Source organism: Mus caroli, chromosome 8, assembly GCF_900094665.2.
Source record: "Mus caroli chromosome 8, CAROLI_EIJ_v1.1, whole genome shotgun sequence".
Taxonomy (NCBI): domain Eukaryota; kingdom Metazoa; phylum Chordata; class Mammalia; order Rodentia; family Muridae; genus Mus; species Mus caroli.
Window position 1 is genome coordinate 114,538,824 of NC_034577.1, and position 20,461 is coordinate 114,559,284.

General features: G+C 48.9%; 2 protein-coding genes across 6 annotated transcripts in view; both read left to right on the forward strand.

The window, feature by feature from the left end:
* Spire2 (spire type actin nucleation factor 2) overlaps positions 1-1,368 on the forward strand; it is a 38,067-nt gene extending 36,699 nt beyond the window's left edge. Inside the window, exons 14-15 of the mRNA XM_021170336.1 lie at positions 514-629; positions 1,026-1,368. Coding sequence (XP_021025995.1) covers positions 514-629; positions 1,026-1,248 — 339 coding nt within the window. The 3' untranslated portion in view covers positions 1,249-1,368. The remainder of the gene's footprint in view (positions 1-513; positions 630-1,025) is intronic.
* Positions 1,369-5,802: 4,434 nt separating this feature from the next.
* Tcf25 (transcription factor 25) overlaps positions 5,803-20,461 on the forward strand; it is a 32,074-nt gene continuing 17,415 nt past the window's right edge. For 4 of the 5 annotated variants that reach the window (XM_021171046.2, XM_021171047.2, XM_021171048.2 and 1 more), the window contains exons 1-5: positions 5,803-6,151; positions 13,694-13,855; positions 14,807-14,881; positions 15,611-15,729; positions 16,629-16,694. In XM_021171046.2, the coding sequence (XP_021026705.1) occupies positions 5,960-6,151; positions 13,694-13,855; positions 14,807-14,881; positions 15,611-15,729; positions 16,629-16,694 (614 nt within the window). In that variant the 5' untranslated portion in view covers positions 5,803-5,959. The remainder of the gene's footprint in view (positions 6,152-13,693; positions 13,856-14,806; positions 14,882-15,610; positions 15,730-16,628; positions 16,695-20,461) is intronic. The other variant, XM_021171045.2, reaches the window with a different exon arrangement.

Consider the following 20,461-nt stretch of genomic DNA (forward strand, 5'->3'; position numbering starts at 1 on the left):
TGTGTGTGTCTCTGTGTGTGTGTATGTGTATATATATGTGTGTGTGTGTATATATGTGTGTGTCTGTGTGTGTGTGTCTGTGTGTGTGTATATATATATGTGTGTGTGTATATATATATATATATATATATATGTGTGTGTGTGTGTGTGTGTGTGTATGTATGTGTGTGTGTAGTTCTTGACCCTAAGAAGTTACAGTTTGGATAAGCAGGAAATGTATTGGTGCTAGATCTTCACTTAAGAATGTAGGGGCAGCCTGGCGTGGTGGCGCATGCCTTTAATCCCAGCACTCAGGAGGCAGAGGCAGGCGGATTTCTGAGTTCGAGGCCAGCCTGGTGAGTTCCAGGACAGCCAGGGCTACACAGAGAAACCCTGTCTTGAAAAACCAAAACCAACCAAACAAACAAAAAAAAGAATGTAGGGGCAACCCTCTCAGCCTCTCGTCCCCAGGGGGTGGGGAGGATGGCGTGCCTGGAGGCTGCTGAGGAACTTAGTCCCTTCCTTGTGTCGCAGATGAAGATGCCTTCCAAGAAGTATGGACACATCCCTGTCTACACACTTGGCTTTGAGAGTCTTCAGAGGGTGCCAACTACCAAAGCCACGCCAACACTGAGGAGAGATGCCTTCCAGTATGTTCTGTTGCTGGTATCCTGTGGTAGTGAAGGGTTGAAAGTAACTGGGAAACTGGGGCCCATTCCCACAGACCTGTGCAGACCAAGCCAAGTAACTAACGAGTCACGTCACTGGCTCCAGAGGCTGCGATGGGGGAAACTGAGTTTGGGTGGTCGGGGCCATCTGGGCTCGGGACCTCAGTGCCCACAGAGGCATTTGCCTTTGTAGGGACGCACATTGATTGCGGGGTGGATGGGGAAGGAGAGAAGAAGGAGGAGGAAGGTGAGGGGTGGCTGTGGACATGAAAAGCAAGGTTTGAGATTCAGAAGTGGCAGGACAAGGCCTCTAGGAGATCCTAGCCCCAGTAGGGTTCTCTCCTCTCATGGTTCTTTCCTGGCATCTCTCCATTCTAGATCCCTGCAGGGACCAAAGTGGCGAAGCGTGGAGGAGGAGTTCCCCCACATCTATGCCCACGGCTGTGTCCTAAAGGATGTCTGCAGTGACTGCACCAGCTTTGTGGCTGATGTCGTGTGCTCCAGCCGCAAGAGCGTGGATGTCCTCAATGCCACCCCACGACGAAGCCGTCAGACCCAGTCCCTCTATATCCCCAACACCAGGACTCTCAACTTCCAATGACTGTTGTGATGGCCTCCCCGCACCCCATTCTGGAACACAGCTGCCATCAGCCCCCCCTTGCGCATGTACATATATACATATATAGATACATTTATAATATATATATGGCCTATATTTATATTTATATACATTGTCTCTTTCCCTACAGTTCATTCAGGGCCAACCTTCCTCCAGGACTTTCCCTCCTCCTTTCCTCTCAGGACTCCTTGGGAAGGCTGGGAGGGGTTGGGGAAATGGATCTCAGAGCTCAGCTTCCCTGCCTGCCCGATGCCCTGGTTCTCTTCAGCAGTGAGTGTGTGGCAGCCTCTCTTCCCTGGGTAGACAGAGCGCCTTGGTTCCCCAGTGAACCAGAGGACCAGGTCTACCTCAGAGTATGTGGGATTCTGCTGGGAAGAAGCCCAGGTGCTCCCAGGTCAAGCTTGCTCTTGGGTCTCTTGCTAGCGCTCGCTATGTGGCTTCTCCTAGGGAGATATGAACGAGCATCCGGATACGGCACTGACAGACCTAAGAAATGATTCCACTTACATCAGCTTGAGCAACCAATGAGTTTACGGAGATTATTGTAATACAGTGAGGGGTTACTGCCAGGAACATAAGTGACTTTCAGGTAAACGCATCACCACGAAGCCCCACCCCAACATGGGTTGTCATCCATGAAAACTGCATCTCTGTAGTTCACACCCCCAGCCAATTTTCTACTTCCTATACCAAGACCACGGTGCAGCTGGGAAGGGAAAGGGGGTGGCTGGAATCTCCTGTGAGGGCTTGGTGACTTGCTTCCTATCAGGGAAAGTCAAGTAACCCTACAACCATTGCCATAGGCTTGCATATCATGTTATTTCACTGCCATGGTTGCAGGCAATGCTTTCTGAAGGTTAGCACGGCTGCTCTGCCAAATGATGGTGGTATCATTGCTCATTAAGCCCAGAGGCAGTCCCGACACCTGGACTCAGGATGGGCCTGGGCTAAGCTCCCTGCCTGCTTATGTGCACCCAGGAGAGGAGGGGTCTGTCGTCACTCCACTTTACAGATTAGGAAAGAAAGGCTCAGTCAGGTAAAGAGACTTGATTGCTTATCTCAGAACATGCAAGAACTTCAACGGAAGCCTGCTAACTGAGCCCTGCTGGCTGACTCCAGCCTCCACCAGCTTGCTCAGACTAGAAGAGGCACCAAGGGCACACGACTGTGACAGATGGACCCGTGCAAGTTATCTTTGAAATTGGAACACCTGGGGGCTGGAGAGATGGCTCAGTGGTTAAGAGCGCCGACTGTTCTTCTGAAGGTCGTGAGTTCAAATCCCAGCAACCACATGATGGCTCACAACCATCCGTAATGAGATCTGATGCCCTCTTCTGGGGTGTCTGAAGACAGCTACAGTGTACTTACATATAATAAATAAGTAAATCTTTAAAAAAAAAAAGAAATTGGAACACCTAGTAAAAGCACCCATTCATCTGAGCACCTCACAGACCACCTTTGTATTTTGACTTTTTCAAGTTTAAAAGATATGCCTATTTGGGTTACATGTTCGCTTACATTAATTTATGTAAACTGCATGCGTGCGGGAGCGCATGGGAGCTATCAAACTGGAGTTGAGGGTGGCTGCGAGTCACACATGGGTGCTAGGAACTGAACTCAGTCCCTTCGCTTGGTCTGCAGCAAGCACTCTAACCACTGAGCAGCCATCTCTCCGGCCCTTTGTTTTGTTTTAAAAGAACAGGCAGAAAAGTTCAGGAATCAGTACTGTCACTCAGCCAGCAATGACAACACTCACATTTAACTCACATTTTTTGGAGGCTCACACTTGTTAAAGCAGCAGCTGGGAATTAGCATCAGGAAGATCACTGGTTTGAGGCTAGTCTGGGCTATGTAGCAAGCTGCAGATGTCTGAGCTGCACAGTGAACTCTCAAACAAGAAACCCCCTCATGCTCATGAAGTATTCTCATGGACATCCAATGAACTACGTACAGTTCTTGATCTACAGACTCGAAAGCAGCCATATATCCAGCTCACACTCCAAGCACGGTGTCACCAGTTCTGATCCTCACACGACACAAATGAAAGCAATAAACTCACATCCTGGGAAACACCCAGCTGAGTTACCTGGGGTTGTACAGTGCCCTACAACCACTTCTGGAGGGTGTACAACAGCCTGTCCTTCTGTCTTATGGTCCTTGGGGTTGCTGGTCTTTTCTAAACAGTGGGTTGCATGTCAGCCCACTGAGCTAGCCTCAGCTTCATCCATCAGAACGATGCCAAATACAGTGGTTAGAACTAAGATTTTCAGAAGGACCAGATCTGCAGCAGTTCGGGGAGACACATTTGGAGCTAGTGGTTCAGGGAAGACCAACTCCATCCTTCAGGGTCCATGACTTGTGTCTCAGGAGAAGCAGTTCTAGACTGAGACCTCCCACTTTATTCAAAGGTAAGGCTACTGGCCTGTGTAAGCTGGTCACAGCTCTTTGTGTGTGTGTGTGTTTGCGCGCGCGCGCGAGTGGTTTTTTCGAGACAGGATTTCTCTGTATAGCCCTGGCTGTAGACCAGGCTGGCCTCGAACTCAGAAATCCACCTGCTTCTGCCTCCCAAGTGCTGGGATTAAAGGCGTGCACCACCACTGCCCGGCCTGGCCACAGCTCTTGATCACGGATGGCACAGAAGCTAGCCTGGTCCTGAACAGTCAGGGCGGCGGCATTGAACCTGATGCAGAAGAAGCTGCAACTTTAACAGTGCGCAGGGAAGAGGGTTGGGGGGGGGGGATGGGCACCTTGGGACAGCAGCTGTGAACCATCAACTTTGAAGTACCTAAAGATACTTCATAGTGTGGGCACAGTGCGGGCAGAGGGCTCAGCATCCAACCTAGGGACGAACCAAGACTCCTGGGGGAGGCAGGGTGGAGTGGAGCACACAGACAGTGGGACAGGGGGCTCACACAAGAGCAGGAACTAAGGGATGCTGCCCTGCCTGCCTTCTCTGTCCTTGCCAACCGCCTACATTGTTTGGACTTTGGGAGTCACATGAATGCAAAACCGGGTTCTCCCTGGGATACTTAGCTCATTAAGGCGTCTTCACCTGTAAAAGGAGATCTATCTCCCAAAATGAAGTTGGAATTTAAGATCAGTGACTGATCGCTTCTCGGCCTTTTGGCTAAGATCAAGTAAGAGCAGTGACTGGCCTAGTCCTCTCCTCCTCTCAAGCTGGGGAAAGGTCCAACCCAACCCCAGCTCATTTTACTTTGGAGGTACTCAATACTGATTTGTCTAGGAAAGTTTTCCAAAAGTATAAAAAGTGGGGCGTAGACATGGAGTAGCTCTGTAATTCCAGCCTTCAGAACAGGGTTTCCATAGCTTCATGGGCAGCCAGTGTTACAGGGCAAGATCTTGGTTTGGGTGGTGTACTGGCTGGTTTTGTGTGTCAACTTGACACAGGCTGGAGTTATCACAGTGAAAGGAGCGTCAGTTGAGGAAATGCCTCCATGAGATCCAGCTGTAAGGCATTTTCTCAATTAGTGACCAAGGGGTGAGGGCCCACTATGGGTGGTCCCATACCTGGGCTGGTAGTCTTGGGTTTTATAAGAAAGCAAGCCTCCATGGCCTCTGCATCAGCTCCTGCTTCCTGGCCTGCTTAGTCCCAGTCCTGACTTCCTTTGGTGATGAACAGCAGTGTGGAAAGTGTGAGCTGAATAAACCCTTTCCTCCCTAACTTGCTTCTTGATCATGATATTTTGTCCAGGAATAGAAACCCTAAGACAGGTGGTGTTCTTGTTTTGTTTTGAAAAATGGTCGGTTGTTGTCGCATACACCTTTGGTCCCAACACTTGGGAAGCAGAGGCCAGCCTGGTCTACAAAGCGAGTCCCAGGACAGTCAGGGGTACACAGAGAAACTCTGTCTCAAAAAACAAAAACAAAAAGAACATGGAAAAAGGAAAGATCTGTGCCGAGGATCCCTATGTCCTTATTGTGAAAATCTTCCTGAATTAGAATACAGATAGGTAGGGCTGCCACTTCGACTTCAGACCACGGATCCACACCTAGGCAGCTCTCCCCTCACCCAATACCCCTGTAACATGACCACCCCTGTTGCGTTCGCGACAATAAAAAGCAAGCCCTAACACCTAACTCGGCTCGGTGCACGTTGTGGAGAGGAGATACCCAGTCTGAAAGAAGTTAGATTGATTCTATTAAGGCGAAAACTGTCCCTTTGCAGTCTAGTAGCAACGTGGAGGTGGGGGACATCGGACAGGTCGCATGGGTAGGCTAGCAGAGAGGGGTTGGGGACTAGGTCCCTCGCTCCTGTCATAGCAGAGGTCTTTGTACTCGGGCCTTGCGCCGTGCGCACCTGCTCTCACGGCCTCCTCGCCTGCCCCACCCCTGCCCGCTCGCCCCCAGGCTCGCCCCCGGGAATCGCGTCCGTGCCGAGCAGCGCTCTGAGCCTGCGCGTTGCTGCCCGCCGCACAGCCAGCTTTCTGCAAGCCAGCCATCTCCAGAGCCGAAGCACCGCACCAGGGCCGCCGCTAGGGCCCGACTCTCGCGAGAGCTCCCTGGGCCACCCTTGCACCTTCCCCGACTCCGCGGGGAATTGGGAGGAAGTTCCGGAGAGCCGCGGCGCGCAAACGCGACACGCCAATCTTGCGCCAGCGCGCCGCAAGTGCGCAGGCGCCGCCACTCTGCTGCTCTTCCTCGTCCCTCTGCCCACATCAGGCTGTCGGGTCCTATGTCGCGCCGGGCCCTCCGGAGACTGAGGGGGGAACAGCGCGGCCAGGAACCCCTAGGGCCCGACGCCTTGAAGTTTGTCCTCCTTGATGACGATGACGCAGAGGAAGAGGGACCAAAACCGGGGCTGGGTGGCCGGCGCCCCGGGGGTGCAGGGAAGGAAGGAGTCCGTGTCAACAACCGGTTTGAGCTGGTGAGGAGCTGGGCAACCTGGGGGGGGGGAAATGGTGGGGGGCATGACGTCATGCGAAGGGGCACAAAGTTGGGTCTGGACTGCAGTCGAGTGGGCGGAGAGAAGGGACTGCGCCGCATCGGGGAAGGCGGGTCTTCAGCCGCAGGGTGGGTGGGGTGAGGAGGCCGTGTTCCCCGTCCGAGATCGAGTGGAAGGTGGAAGAAAATGCCGAGCGAAGGGGCTGCTAAAGGCTAGCGGGGGTGCTGACAAGGGGCTGAGTGACAGGACTTTGCTGCAGCATAGGGCGTGTCTCGCGGCTGTGTCCAGAGACGTGACGTGACGCAGGGGCAGGACGGGACAGTGACGTCAGAGTGGGCGGGGCGTGACATCCGAGTCAGCTAAGGGGAGGGGCACTGTGGATGGCGAGTGGGAGGTGGGGTTCAGTTGGGTCTAGGCTCTTCACTGAAGGAGCAGGTTTGTTTTGTCCGGGGCTATGGTATGGTAGACTTGGTTTCATTTCTGCGACTTGAGGGAGGTCTCTCTGCAGCAAACATTTCGGCTTATTCATCACAGTTCTTCTGTGTGTCCCAGCTAGTTGTACCTATCGTAGCGTATTCCTCGCAACAGAAAATTGGGTAGCAAGTCCTGAGCCCCGTGTTTTTCCTTACCACTGGCTGACCTGGGTCTGCAGTTTCATATGTGTATGAATTATGATTCTGACTTCATGTGCGGGCAGATAATATGTCTTTTCCTCGTATCTCCAACTTCCACATATGGTAAGGTGTCAGTGGCCATTTTCGAGTGAGTAAAAAGATGTAATGTGTCTGAGACTCTCAGTCTTGCAGTGAATTGTCTCAGCTAGCTGGGACACACGGAAGTACTGGGTCTTCCTCAAGTCGCAGATATGAAGCCATGTCTACCCTACTGTTGCAGCGCCCAAGACAGCACTACCCCCAGTTGTCCCCAGCTTTTTATCAGTTAGCAGGTTTAAAAGTTCCTAGCAAAGATATTGATGGGTGTGGGAAATGTCACAGACATTTTGGAAGTTCGGTTCAGAGATTCTTCATTTCTCCCATAAGGAAAGGAAGGGATCTGTCCTGTAGTCTGTGGCGATGGTGAAATATGTCTTCCCTTGGTACAGTCAGAACTTGCCTGCCTCCTCTGACTTTGAGCCTGAGAGCAACCCCCATTATTACTGTTTCTTCTCCCTTCATTACTTTTCTTAGATTTACTTTTGCTTATCATCATTTCTTTTTCAAGATAGGCTTTCTCTGTGTAGCCTTGGCTGTCCTTGAACTTACTCTTAGAGATGCTGTGTCTCAGACTCGGAAATTCGCGCACTTCTGCCTCCTGAGTGCTGGGATCAAAGGCATGTGCCACCACCACCCAGCTATGTTTAATTTTTTTTTTTAAGGCAAGGTGGTTACCTTATTTATGTATTTATTTGTTTATTTATGTATTTATTTATTTATTTGGTTTTGGGGGACAGGGTTTTTCTCTGTGTAGTCCCAGATGTCCTGGAACTCACTCTGTACACGAGGCTGGCCTCGAACTCAGAAATCCGCCTGCCTCTGCCTCCCAAGTGCTGGGATTAAAGGCATGTGCCACCATGCCTAATTTTAAGCATACACAAAAATTAGGGAAATACAAATAACCTGTATGCCCCCATGGCCCGGTTTCCATCAGTCTACATGCCTTTAATATAATTTTAATCCCATTTCTCTAAGAGGTGATTGCAAAACAGAGCCTAGACATCCCATCATTCACCCATCTGTAGCCTTCCTTGTACTGGGATTCCTCCCTTGACAGCAGCTGGGGTTCACTCTCAGACGTTAGGGATCTGAGACCATTGGCTCTAAAGATTTTACAGCTCTCCTGAACTTGTCCTGCACTTCTTTTTCCCTGGCTTTTTACGGCTTTCACCTTTAGCCTCGGCTCCCTGTCCTCTGCTTCTGCCTCCCTCTGTCCCATCCCTGACACTCTCAAACTGGTCAGAAGCCTCCTTTTCATATGTCACGTAGTTGGCAATCTTGCCACCTTTGGGGCCCAGGCTATTGACTGCTCAGCTGCTTTGAATTACACTGCTGAGGTAGGCAAGCGGGGCGGGAGGCTGGAGATACAACCCAGTGGTGAAGGGCCCTTGCTGCTTTTCCAGAGGACTGCAGGCGTTTGGGACCAGGGACTCACCTACGGATCAGAACCAAGGCTCGTGGTAGTAGACGCCCGATACAAAGGGAAGCAGTATTTCCGAGGCTGCACCTGTCAGCTGTGATCACAGTTCAAGGCCCCTGGAATATTCAATATTGAATATGGGTCGTCTGCCTTACGGTTTGGCAGACAGTTCTGTTCCTCAAGGCAGCTGGGGTGGGGAGATTTCAACAATTGCCAGTTAGAGAACCAAGATGCTCTGTCCGCCAACGTCTTTGCTTAGCTACAGGAAATTAGCATCAGAATGTGAGGAGGTTATTAACATTCGTTGAGATTCTAACAGTGCCTGGAATCTGTCCAGTGCTGGGGTGGAGCGAGACCCCTTTATCTGTCTCAGGTCACAGGGAGCCTTCAGTGCCGCTGCTGCCATTGCTCAGCCAGTCCTGAGAACGCAGTGATAGCTCTCCATTCCCAGCAGGTGTCTGCATGCTAAGATAGTTCTCCCTGACCTCACCTGTTAGTAATATTGCTCACTGCTTCAGCCACCCTGACCTGCCTTTGCCTCCCCTGTCTGGCTGCGGTCCCCTTTGCTGAGATGCTAACATGAGACTTCCTCTCCCCTCACATGGGCATGCTTACCCTACATGATATGATATGATATGAACTAGGTCTGTTCTTACCATGTGCCTACCTTTACAGCCATCCCCTCACCTTCCTTTCCCCCAGCACTCACCACCGGCCAGGCTGCGCTCCTCTTCTGTGTATGCTGATCGTGTCCCACGGCTAACATATGTTCCTTAGGAAAAGACTTTGCTGCTCAGTGATGTACCGCCGCCCCTCAGGACAGTGTCCACGCCTATCTGTGCTGATTTTAATAAAACAAATTACTACCCAGGCAGTGGTGGTGCACGCCTTTAATCCCAGAGTCAGAGGCAGGCAGATCTCTGAGTTCAAGGCCAGCCTGGTCTACAGAGTGAGTTCTAGGACTGCCAGGGCTACACAGAGAAACCCTGTTTCAAAACAAAACAAACACTTGCTTTTGGTTTTTTGGTTTGGTTTGGGTTTTTTGTTTTTGTTTTTTGAGACAGGGTTTCTCTCTGTAGCCCTGGCTGTCCTGGAATCCACTCTGTAGACCAGGCTGGCCTCAAACTCAGAAATCCACCTGCCTCTGCCTCCCAAGTGCTGGGATTAAAGGCATGTGCCACCACTGCCCGGCAACAAACACTTGCTTTAGACTTGTGTATAGGGTGTGGAGTCAGTGCCACCTGTCCTGGCTGTCCTTCTTTGTAGTCTGAGAGCCTGGATAGGACACTGAATGCAAGTTTGGGGGATGTTCTTGCTAACTGGTGGGGCTGTCATGAAGCCTGTGTGAGCTCATGGGTGCGTCCTGTAGCATGTGCTGGGCATGTGATCAGCACTCAACAGTGTAGATGTGTCCTGTTGGAGATGGAAGGGGCAGAAGAGCTCTGCAAACACATGACAGCAAGAGGCTTGTTTGATACATTCTTAGGGGCGGATGGGGAAGGACAGAGATGGCCTAGGGCCATGCCTGACTCTAGATTAGAAGTCATCTGGACCATTTCAGTCAGAAGAGTTTTAAAAAATCAGATGTAGCAGCTCATACCTTGGATTCCTGCATTAACGAGGATTTCTGAGTTAGAGGACATTTCGGCCTACATATCAAGTTCTAGGCCAACCAGGGTGATGTGCTGAGACGCTGTCTCAAGAAACCAACTGATTGAAGTTATATAATAAAGCCCATGGAATATGGATACCTTCGACGTCTGATGTGGGCTCGCCCGTGCCTGGCCCCTGGCTCAGGATGCACCTCTGAGATTTATTCAGTTCTGAGTGTTTATTGTTTGCTCTGTCTTACTGCTGGACAGTAAGTAAGATACTCTTGTTCGTTTTGCAGGGATGGGGCTTGAACCCAGGCTCTTAGGCAGGCTCTGCAGTCTTTTTTTTTTAGATAGGGTTTCTCTGCATAGCCCTGGCTGTCCTGGAACTCACTTTGTAGACCAGGCTGGCCTCGAACTCAGAAATCCGCCTGCCTTTGCCTCCCGAGTGCTGGGACTAAAGGCATGCGCACCCATGCCCGGCTAGGCTCCACATTCCTGTTTGTTTGTTTGTATGACTTGGTCACCTAGGCATGGTGGTACACACAGAGGCAGGCAGACCTCTGTGAGTTGAGGCTAAGCCAGTCTACATAGTAAGTTCTAGGACAAGCCAGGGTTACATATAGACATGCTGTCTCCAAGAAAACCAAAATAAAAACATAATTTGTATACATATAGACTATGATATATATAATATATGCAGTATATAGAAATATATGCTTAACATAGATAAATATAAATATTAACTAAGTATATTATAAAGTAAGTAAATATAAAATATATAAGTAAATATATTTTTATATGTAATAAAATATATAATTTACATAAACATATAAGTAATATAAACATTAGTAGTAGAAACATAATTATTTATATTTATGTCAAATTTATATGTTTTTTATAAGTATATAAGTAATATAAATACATAGCTAATATATTATAAACAACATTGTATTGTAAAGTTATATAAATAGATAAGTAATATGTACTATAAATAATATAGTTATATAAATATATTACTAGCAATATAAATATATTGCTATTTATAGTTATATAAAATTATTACTTTTATATGGTGGCACACACCTTTAATCTCAGCACTTGGAAGGCAGAGGCAGGTGGATTTCTGAGTTTGAGGCCAGCCTGGTCTACAGAGTGAGTTCCAGGACAGCCAGGGCTACACAGAGAAACCCTGTCTCAGTAAACCAAAAATAAATAAATAAATAAATTGCTAATGCATATAATAAATATATTAGTAATATGTTTATATTACTTGTATATGCACATACATATACATTCAAAAGAAAATAGACAATAAATTGCAAAAAATTGACTTAGTTGGGTGTGGTGGCACATGGAGGCTAATATGGGAGGACTGATGTGAGTTCAAGGCCAGCCTTGATTATGTAGTGAGACTGTCTTTAATAAATAAATAAATAAATAAATAAATAAAAATTGGATGTGCTAGAGAGATGGATGGCTCAGCAGTTAAGAGCTCTGGCTGCTCTTTCAGAGGTCCTAAGTTCAATTCCCAGCACCCCGATGGCAGCTCACAACCATCTGTAATGGGATCTGAAGCCCTCTTCTGGTGTGTCTGAAAACACCGACGACAGTGCACTCACTTATTTAATAAATAAATCAATCTTTAACAACAAGAAAAAAAGCTGGAGCTGGGAGTGGTGACACTTGCCTTTAATCCCAGCAGAGCCAGAAGCAGATCTCTGAGTTCGAGGCCAGCCTGATCAGAGCTACACAGAGAAACCCTGTCTCAACAAAACCCAAACTAACCAAAGAGTTAAATAGCACTTTTGCACATCACAGTGATTTCATAATTTCAGAACAATGTATAAATCACTCCCTAACCTCATCCAAACCTACATAAGCAGGATTCCCCATAGCTGCCGAGTATGAGGGGAACTCACATGACTGCCCTCCTGACACTAGTTCCAACTGCAGGGCTTCTTAATTGGTGAGAAATACAAATTTCATTTCTGTTCTTATGGCTTATGGCCGGGAGCATGTACAGAGTGAAGCGCCAGAGCTGTGCCTGCGCCTCACTGTTGTGCACAGGTGACCCTTCTCACGCATTGACAGTATGCCTGGGCATTCCCAGCCTGAGTTTCCACGTTCAGGTTTCTGTTGTTGTTTGGCCCCAGGGGTTACAGGATGAGCTGTGTACATGGTATATTGGTGGGATTCACTAAAGGGGGCTTTACTGTACAGCTCCCATGGCTGACCTGAGTCTGCAGTGCTTCAGAAGGCTGAGTTACTGCCTTTGGATACCCACCTTAGATCACGTTGCTGCCATTGACTTGGCTTAGGGCCCCTGTAAGTCCTCTGATCAGTGTATGTCGATGACCTAATGGAGAAGACATTACTGTGGAAAATTACTAGAGGCTTAGACATTAACTGGGCAGAAGCCAGAGCAAAGGCCAGGCCTTTATTTGGATAGGACGAAACATATTTCGGATACGTATTGGATAGGACGAGACTATGAAGTGGAACTAAATATTTACTGCCAAAGCAGTGCGTTCAGTGGCATGAGGGTCGTGATGGGCAGGTTCTTTTTTTTTTTTTTAATAATCATTCCACCGGGCGTGGTGGTGCATACCTTTAATCCCAGCACTCGGGAGGCAGAGGCAGGAGGATTTCTGAGTTTGAGGCCAGCCTGGTCTACAGAGTGAGTTCCAGGACAGCCAGCGCTATACAGAGAAACCCTGTCTCGAAAAACCAAAAATAAAAACCAAAAAATAAATAATCATTATTTTTATGTGTATGTATATGCTTTGTCTGCATGTGTGTCTGTGTATCACATGTGTGCCTGGCACCCAGGACAGCTTGCAGGGTGCATTTGATCCCTTGGAACCGGAGCTATAGATGGTTATAAGCATCCATGTGGGCTCTGGGACTCAAACCCAGGTCTTCTGGAAGAGCAACCGGCGCTCTTAACTGCCGAGCTCCCTCCCATCCAGGGTCATTGGTTTTCATCCTCCACCCTGGTGAGGCCATCTCTAGCAAGGTTTGCACAATGAGTATTACTGTGAGGAAACACTGAGAGTTTTTCAGCAGTGAAAAAGAAAATGTGGCTGTTCCCAGGTGTTTGGTCCCGTCTGCCCTATAGACGTCTGTTATAGCACCTGATTCCTAGGTACATAATCACTCTTCACAGTGAAGAATTCTGCTGGCTTCTACCATCGCAGAAAGCAAATTCTCTTTACAGTGATGGAAGTCTTACAGTTAAAAATAGTTTATTGAATCTGGAGATGGCTCAGTAGTCAAGAGCATTAGCCGCTCTTCCAGAGAACCCAGGTTTAATTCCCAGCACCCACATGGCAACCTACAGCTGTCCAACTCCAGGGCTTATGACACCCTCCTCATGTCTCCGTGGGCACCAGACATACATGTGGTGCATATGCATGCATGTAGGCAGAATATACATAAGTAAGAGAAGAAGTTGAAGTCCTTGTATGGTACTCAATAAATGGGGTCACTATGGTTTGGGGATTCTGATTGTCATGCCTAACAATGATGCACATCTTCTGTGCACTGACTAAGCCAGAACTCATCACAGGCTCAGAGATGTGCTGGTGCTGTGTGGGTCAGGCCTTCTCTGTTCACAGTCCTCCCTGTTCCCAGTCCTTTCTATTCAGTCCTCTCCATTCGTAGCCCTCCCTATTGACAGTCCACTCTGTTCACAGTCCTCCCCGTTCACTGCCCTCTGTGGTTTCAGCTGGACGGAGTCTCCATGTGCGCTGCACTGGGACGCTCATTTGCTTTCATCTCCCCATCCTTTTTGCAGATAAACACGGAGGATCTTGAGGATGACCTTGTGGTAAATGGGGAGAGGTCTGACTGTACCCTGCCGGACTCTGTGTCATCAGGGAACAAAGGAAGGGCTAAACATGGAAACGCAGAGACCAAGCAAGATGGAGGTGCCACCAAAGCAGGGTCCTCGGAACAGGTATAGAGGATCAGTCACATGGTGATGGGTAACTGTGAGGCCTGCCAGAGAGAGAGAGAGAGAGCCCCGAGGTGCTGGCCATATCCACCCTGCACTACCAGTTTCTTGAATTCTTCCGAATTTGAGCTCATCAATTGTTTGGTTGCTCTGAGGAACCTGGGTGGGTTTCCTGTAGAAATCTGAAGGCGAGCAGTTGCATAAGTGTGTCCACCTGCTCTTGTGGGAGAGCCTGTGCCTGATGACCTGATGAGAACATGCAGCCTGGTGAAGCTCGAGTTCTCACGGGACTTGGCTACAGGAGGTGTTGTGGTGGAGCAGAGGCCTCATAGAGCCCCTGGCCCAGGGAGCCCCTTCTGCAGGGACAGTAGAGCACAGCAGGGAATGGTTGCCAAAATGAAGATGGGATGGCAGCGTCCAGGTGGCTGGGTGGTCAAGTGAGTCATCTACTATAGGTCATGGGAAGGCCCGAAGCACAAGGGGTAGGGATATGTGGAAGATTTGAGGATGGAGGAGGGATGGGGACTACCACAGAGTGGGTTGGGGATTGGGGTTGCTTACATTTTTATTTATTTGTATATTTTATTTATATATTATTTTGGGTTTTTGAGACAGGGTTTCTTTGTGTAGCCTTGGCTATCCTTGAATTTGGTCTGTAGACTCAGATCACTTGCCTCTGCCTCCTGAGTGCAGGGATTAAAGGCCTGCGCCCCCCACTGTCCAGCTTAAATTTTTTTTTTATTTGTTTTTTTTAAATTTAGGTCTCACTGTGCAACCTTCACTGCCCTGGAGATCTCTATATAGATCAGGCTGACCTCAAACTCATGGAGACCTGCCTCTGCCTGTCTCCTGAGTGCTGGGATTAAAGGCTGTGCCACCAGGCCTGGCTGCTGGGTAGTTCTTAATGTTTATGATTTTATTTCTTTCCATTGATTAAAATGTCTCTTCCATTAGTCTAATGCAAGTGGCAAACTCCGAAAGAAGAAAAAGAAGCAGAAAAATAAGAAAAGCTGCACAGGAGAATCCTCGGTATGTTGTCCAATGGTCTGGTTCCTCTGCCTGAGCCGCACTGGTACTGCTGGTACCTCAGGCTGGCCCTCGCAGGAAGTTTCTCATTGAGCACTTTGCTGGCTTCCCAAGGGTGTAGCTCAGAGTTGAGGAGAGCAAGGGGGAAGACCACGTGCACATCCTGCATCTGGTCAGTTCCTTGTGCTCCCTGGTGAGCAGACCCCATTCTTAGGCTCTGGGTTCTGGGGAGTGTGTTCCTTGCTCATCTGCCCTTGCCTCATCCTGAGGACTTAAAGTGGTAGTGAATGTAGAAGCCAGGCGCACCATTACCAGATGGTGCCGCCCTCTTGCTTCCTCATGCCCTGTGTCTTACTTTTAATTCTGGAAAACGTCATAGCTTTGTCACTGCCAGTGAGGAGTCATGACTCAGTTTACCCAAGGAAGTCAGCTCCTCCGGAAGACACAGTGGTGTTCTGGCCTGTGGTTTCCAGGGCCCTCTTTGTCTGGGTCTGGGATTCCAGCTCTTGTGGCTTTCTCTGGTGAAACACGTCTCCTTTGTTAGTGTCTGTGCAGCGTATGAAACCATCTTCTAGGAAGTAAGCCAATATAAGCATTCTATTTCACAGTAAATCATTCTGTCACTGGGAGTATCACATTGAAGGTCAAGTCAGAGCCAGGTGCGGTGGCACACGCCTAGAATCCGAGCAGTAGGAGTCAGTGCAGTGATTAACGGCCTGTTCTGGCTTTTAGGAGAATGGACTAGAAGACATCGATCGCATCTTAGAGCGGATTGAGGACAGCAGTGGGTTCAGCCACCCCGGCCCCCCTCCACTGAGCTCCAGGAAGCACGTCCTCTATGTGGAGCACAGGTATCGCGTCCTCCCTCACTCTGTGAGAGAAAAACAGTATTTAAGAAGAGGCAGCCTAGGTTGTTGTGGTGCACGCCTTTAATCCCAGCACTCGGAAGGCAGAGGCAGGCATATCTCTGTGAATTCAAGGCCAGCCTGGTCTACAGAGTGAGTTCCAGGACAGCCAGGGCTACACAGAGAAACCCTGTCTCGAAAAACAAACAAACAAAAAAAAGACAGAAGAAAGTTTACTGTCCTTTTAGTCAGGTCTCCTGGCAAACACCTGTAACCTCAGCCCCAGCACCTGCGAAGTAGACACAGGAGACTTTAGAGTTCAGGGCCAGCCTGAGCTATGGAAGATGAACTCCAGAAAGAAAGTGTACTGTATGTACACTGGAAAGTGGTGGAGTGTACACCTAGCATGTGGCAGACCCTGGATCCCATCTCCTGTACAGCTTCACATTCGTCCCTCAAAAAACAAAACAGTGTAGAGCTGGGCACGGGGTTTACACTTGTAATCCTGGCACTCAGTGGACCGAGGCACGAGTTCCAGGTCAGCCTGGGCTACAGACAAACAATTAAGCGTATTATTAAACATCTAAGAAGTGATGAGGAAGAAGCACTCCTCCATTTTCCAGAGGGCTTTCCCCCTTTATGTCTTGAACCCCTGAACTGTAGAGCAGCGTTTCATATTCGGGTGGGTCCCCAACTATTGCTCTTCCATATACTCAGGAGTGTATACTTCCTGCCACTGTTGTTGCGGGACCCCGATCCTCCTGCCTCAGCCTTCCAAGTCCTGAGAGTATAGGCGTGCACCACCACTACAGGCCAAGCTCCCTACTAGGCTCTTAGGTGACTTTAGAAAAGTTCCCAGCACTGTAAAAGGACATAACTTTTCTCTCTAAACCCTTGTCTCACAGACACCTGAATCCAGACACGGAACTGAAGAGGTATTTTGGTGCTCGAGCTGTCCTGGGCGAGCAAAGGTGAGGCCCCGCTCAGTCTGTGGTCTTCAGGTTCTGTCGCTCTTTCTCACACTCTAGATGGAAGGGTGTGTTGAGGGAAACTGAGGCAGAAAGACTGCCATGGGTTCTTCACAGGGGGAAAATATTTACATCCGTAGTGAACAAATAGAACTCTTAGCATGAGGTTTGTGGGATCACTGAGACTCCTGGAGCTGTCTCTGTCCTTGTCACCTTCCTCTCCAGGATATATATCGTATTTGCAGAGATGACAAAGATACCGTGGTTGCCGATTTAATAGTTCCTAGTGTCGGGCATTATGCCACAGGGATGGCAGTGCAGTGTGTCCCATGGTTCCCTAAAGGAAGAGAACACAATGGTCCACCTCTGGGAAAGTGGTTAGAGGTGTGCATTCTCTCTGTTTCTCCCTCAGAAGGCCCAGGGAGCCTTTGTTTGACTGTTTATAATAGGATCATCTCTGAGGCCCAGGTCTTGTCTCTCAAGTGCTATGATTATAGGCTTATGCTGTCATTGTCATTAATACTGATAAAATATATAAAAATATAGTGCTTCATGAGAGTGCACGCATAAAGTGGCTGCCTGTCTGAAAATGTACTGTGTACATGCAGTTACCTACAGAAGCCAGAGGGGGGGGGGGCACCAGGTTTCAGGAATAGTTAGATAGTGTTTGGAGTATTCATGTGAGTTGTGGAAACCAAGCCCAGGCCTTCTGGGAGGGCAGTGAGCGTTCTAAGCAGCTGAGCCCCTTTCCAGTCCTAGCATTGTCTTTTTCAGTTTTGTGGGGTTTTTTTCTTGATTGTTAACCAGAATCTTCTTGTTAGAAAATGGAGTCCGTGTAGCCATGTGACCTTTGACTCACCACACCCCGAGTTATTTTTGGTAATTGATTATAGCTTGCAGGGCACGTGCCAGTCTCTGCTTGATGTGGCTGTGAGAGAACTCGACTGGCACTGTAACATCCTGTCTTGGATTTCCGGTTTTCTGTGTTGTCATCCTGTGTGCTGTGACATGCCAGGGATAGTTGATTACCCCAGAAGCTGGCTTGTGAGCCAGCTCGGTGTCGTCCCTGCGCCCTGCACACATCCTGTGAGACAGACCTGCCTGCTGCCTGCTGCCCTCAGAGGAGTTGTGCAGCTTAGATCTTAGACTCACACTCCGCCAGGGTCAGGCCTTTCCTCTCCCCATGGCAAACGCAAGACGGTTTGGGTTTTGATGTTGTCGCAGCTCCTGATTCTTAGCTCAGGCCTTGAGGCCACTGCTTTTCCTTTGCTCCTCGCTGCTGTTTTCTTCGTGTTTCCTTTGGGGTTTTNTNTGGGCTTTTTTTTTTTTTTTTTTTTTAAGATTTATTTATTTATTATATGTAAGTACACTGTAGCTGTCTTCAGACACTCCAGAAGAGGGCGCCAGATCTCGTTGCAGATGGTTGTGAGCCACCATGTGGTTGCTGGGATTTGAACTCTGGACCTTCGGAAGAGCACTCTTACCCATTGAGCCATCTCACCAGCCCCTTGTCTGGGCTTTTTTGTTCTTTTGTATTTTTGAGATAAATTTCACAATGTTGTCCTATTTGGCCTGGAATACCAGACTATCCTGGAACTCAGAGTGACCCACCTGCCTCTGTTCCCCAGGTACAGTGTATGCCTCCGTGCCTGGCTTACCTATTTATTTCTTGTTTTATGTTTTTAATGTAAAATATTTCAGCTCTTCTGTCGTGTTTTGGGAACACTGATGAAAGCCTTTTCTGTTTCAGATGTCCCCTTTTGGGGCTGGGACTCTAGGCTCACTTGGTAGAGTGCTTGCCTAGCATGCTTGAAGTCCTAGGTTTATCCTCAATACCATATAACCCAGCTATGGTCACACACACTAGACTGCAGCACTTGGGAGGAGGGGGAGGCAGCAGGAGGACCAGGAGTTCAGAGCCATCCTCAGCTGCTGAGTGAATATGAAGCTAGCCTGGATTACATGAGCCCCTGTTTGTCTGTCAGTCAGTCTGTCAGGCAGGCAGGCAGTCCAGTCTTTCTCCTTCCTCACCCTTTATTGAGTCCAGTAACTCAGCCATAGGATGGGTCACATTTAGGGTAAGTCTTTCAGTTAGTGCATAGAGATATGTCTTAGTAATTCTAAATATTGTCAAATTGACGACGAGGGCTTACCCTCCTCCCCACTCCGCTCAGTCATGCTTTGTCTGTCTGCCATGCTATTATAGTTTATATGTCCTGTTTCTGTAAATTCGAGTTACTGGCATTACTAATTACGTTTATTTCATCCTATGTAGTGCTAGGATTAGACCCACAGATAACAAAGTCCGAGTACTCACTGAACATCCCTCAGTCCTGGTCTTGAACTACTGAACAGCTGCGGCTGTCACCACGACCATAGTTCCTTTGGTTGTTTTTCAAGACAGGGTTTCTCTGTGTAGCCCTGGCTGTCCTGGAACTCACTCTGTAGACCAGGCTGGCCTCGAACTCAGAAATCCACCTGCCTCTGCCTCTCAAGTGCTGGGATTAAAGGTGTGCGCCACCACGGCCGGCTTCTTTAAAACTTTAAGTTGGGCCAGAGAGGTCGCTCAGTGAGTATGGCTGCCTGCTGCCAGGTTCAGTCAGAATCCGAAAAGATGGAAGAAGAAACAAATTCCCCCAAGTTGTCTCCAACCTTCACACTGGAACCATGGCACGCATATGCCCACACATGTGTGCATGAGTGTGAGCACACATACTTATATCAAATGTAAAGCGCAGGCCCGAGAGCGGGCTCAGCAGTTCAGAGACCTTGTTCTTGCAGAACACCTGGTTCTGTTCCTGGCTCGCACCCTCCACAGCTCCACTTGCAGAGACCTCACACCCTCTTCTGACCTCCACAGGTACCAGGCAGGCTGTAGTACTCATACATACATGTTTACAAAGCATATACATAAAACAAATGTAAAAAAAGGAACCTTTTAAAAACACTGTCCTTGGCTAGCCGAGGTGGCTCACACCTGTAAGCACTGTACTTAGGAAGCTGAAGCCAGGGAATCTCAAGTTCAAGGCCAGCCTAGGCCACGTCAGCATTTTCCTTTCAGTCTCCACCCCTTCCCCTGCTGCTCTGAGGCAAAGCCTGGAGCCTCCCCTCCTCCTGGTCTGGTCAGTGCTCTTTTGGGGGACTCGACTTCCTGTTGAGTCCAGAGCTCCTCCCCAGGCCCCTCTGGACATGCCCGCTGCTCTGTGAGGCTGCGGCCTTACAGTGTTCCTCCAGATTTCCTCGCCACCTCAAGCTGCCCCTCGGGTGGGTGAAAGGTTCACTGCCACGTCCCGCCAGTGACCCCGCCTGTGAGTTAGCTGCCTGCCTCCTTGTTCCCCGTCAGATCTGACAGTTTCTCTAACACACTTCTTTTTTCTCTGCAGCTTTTTTATTTCGTTTTGAAGCTTTCCTATCTTGTTCCTGGAAGTACAACTTGTTACTCATTCATTTTTGCCATAGCTCAGATGATAAGGAAGCATAGAGAATACCACGTGTTCACAGGTCACTCATTCAGGTCACGTGGAAGAAGGGAAGCTCCTCCCCGCTTCATCACTGGTCACGGTCTGACCATACGTGGGAGGTTTGGCTCCTGTGATCCATACAAGATCTGTCTGAGGAGCCTTCCTCTTCCTGCAAACCTTAGGTGTTCTTCTGTTGGGCTAACACTCTTCCCGAGCTGTGCCGGTGCCCCCAGTATTCTTCTCCATTACCACGGCTTCCAATTCCCCCTTTGCTGTGTCAGTTTGTTAGTCACGCATTCCCCTTGTCCT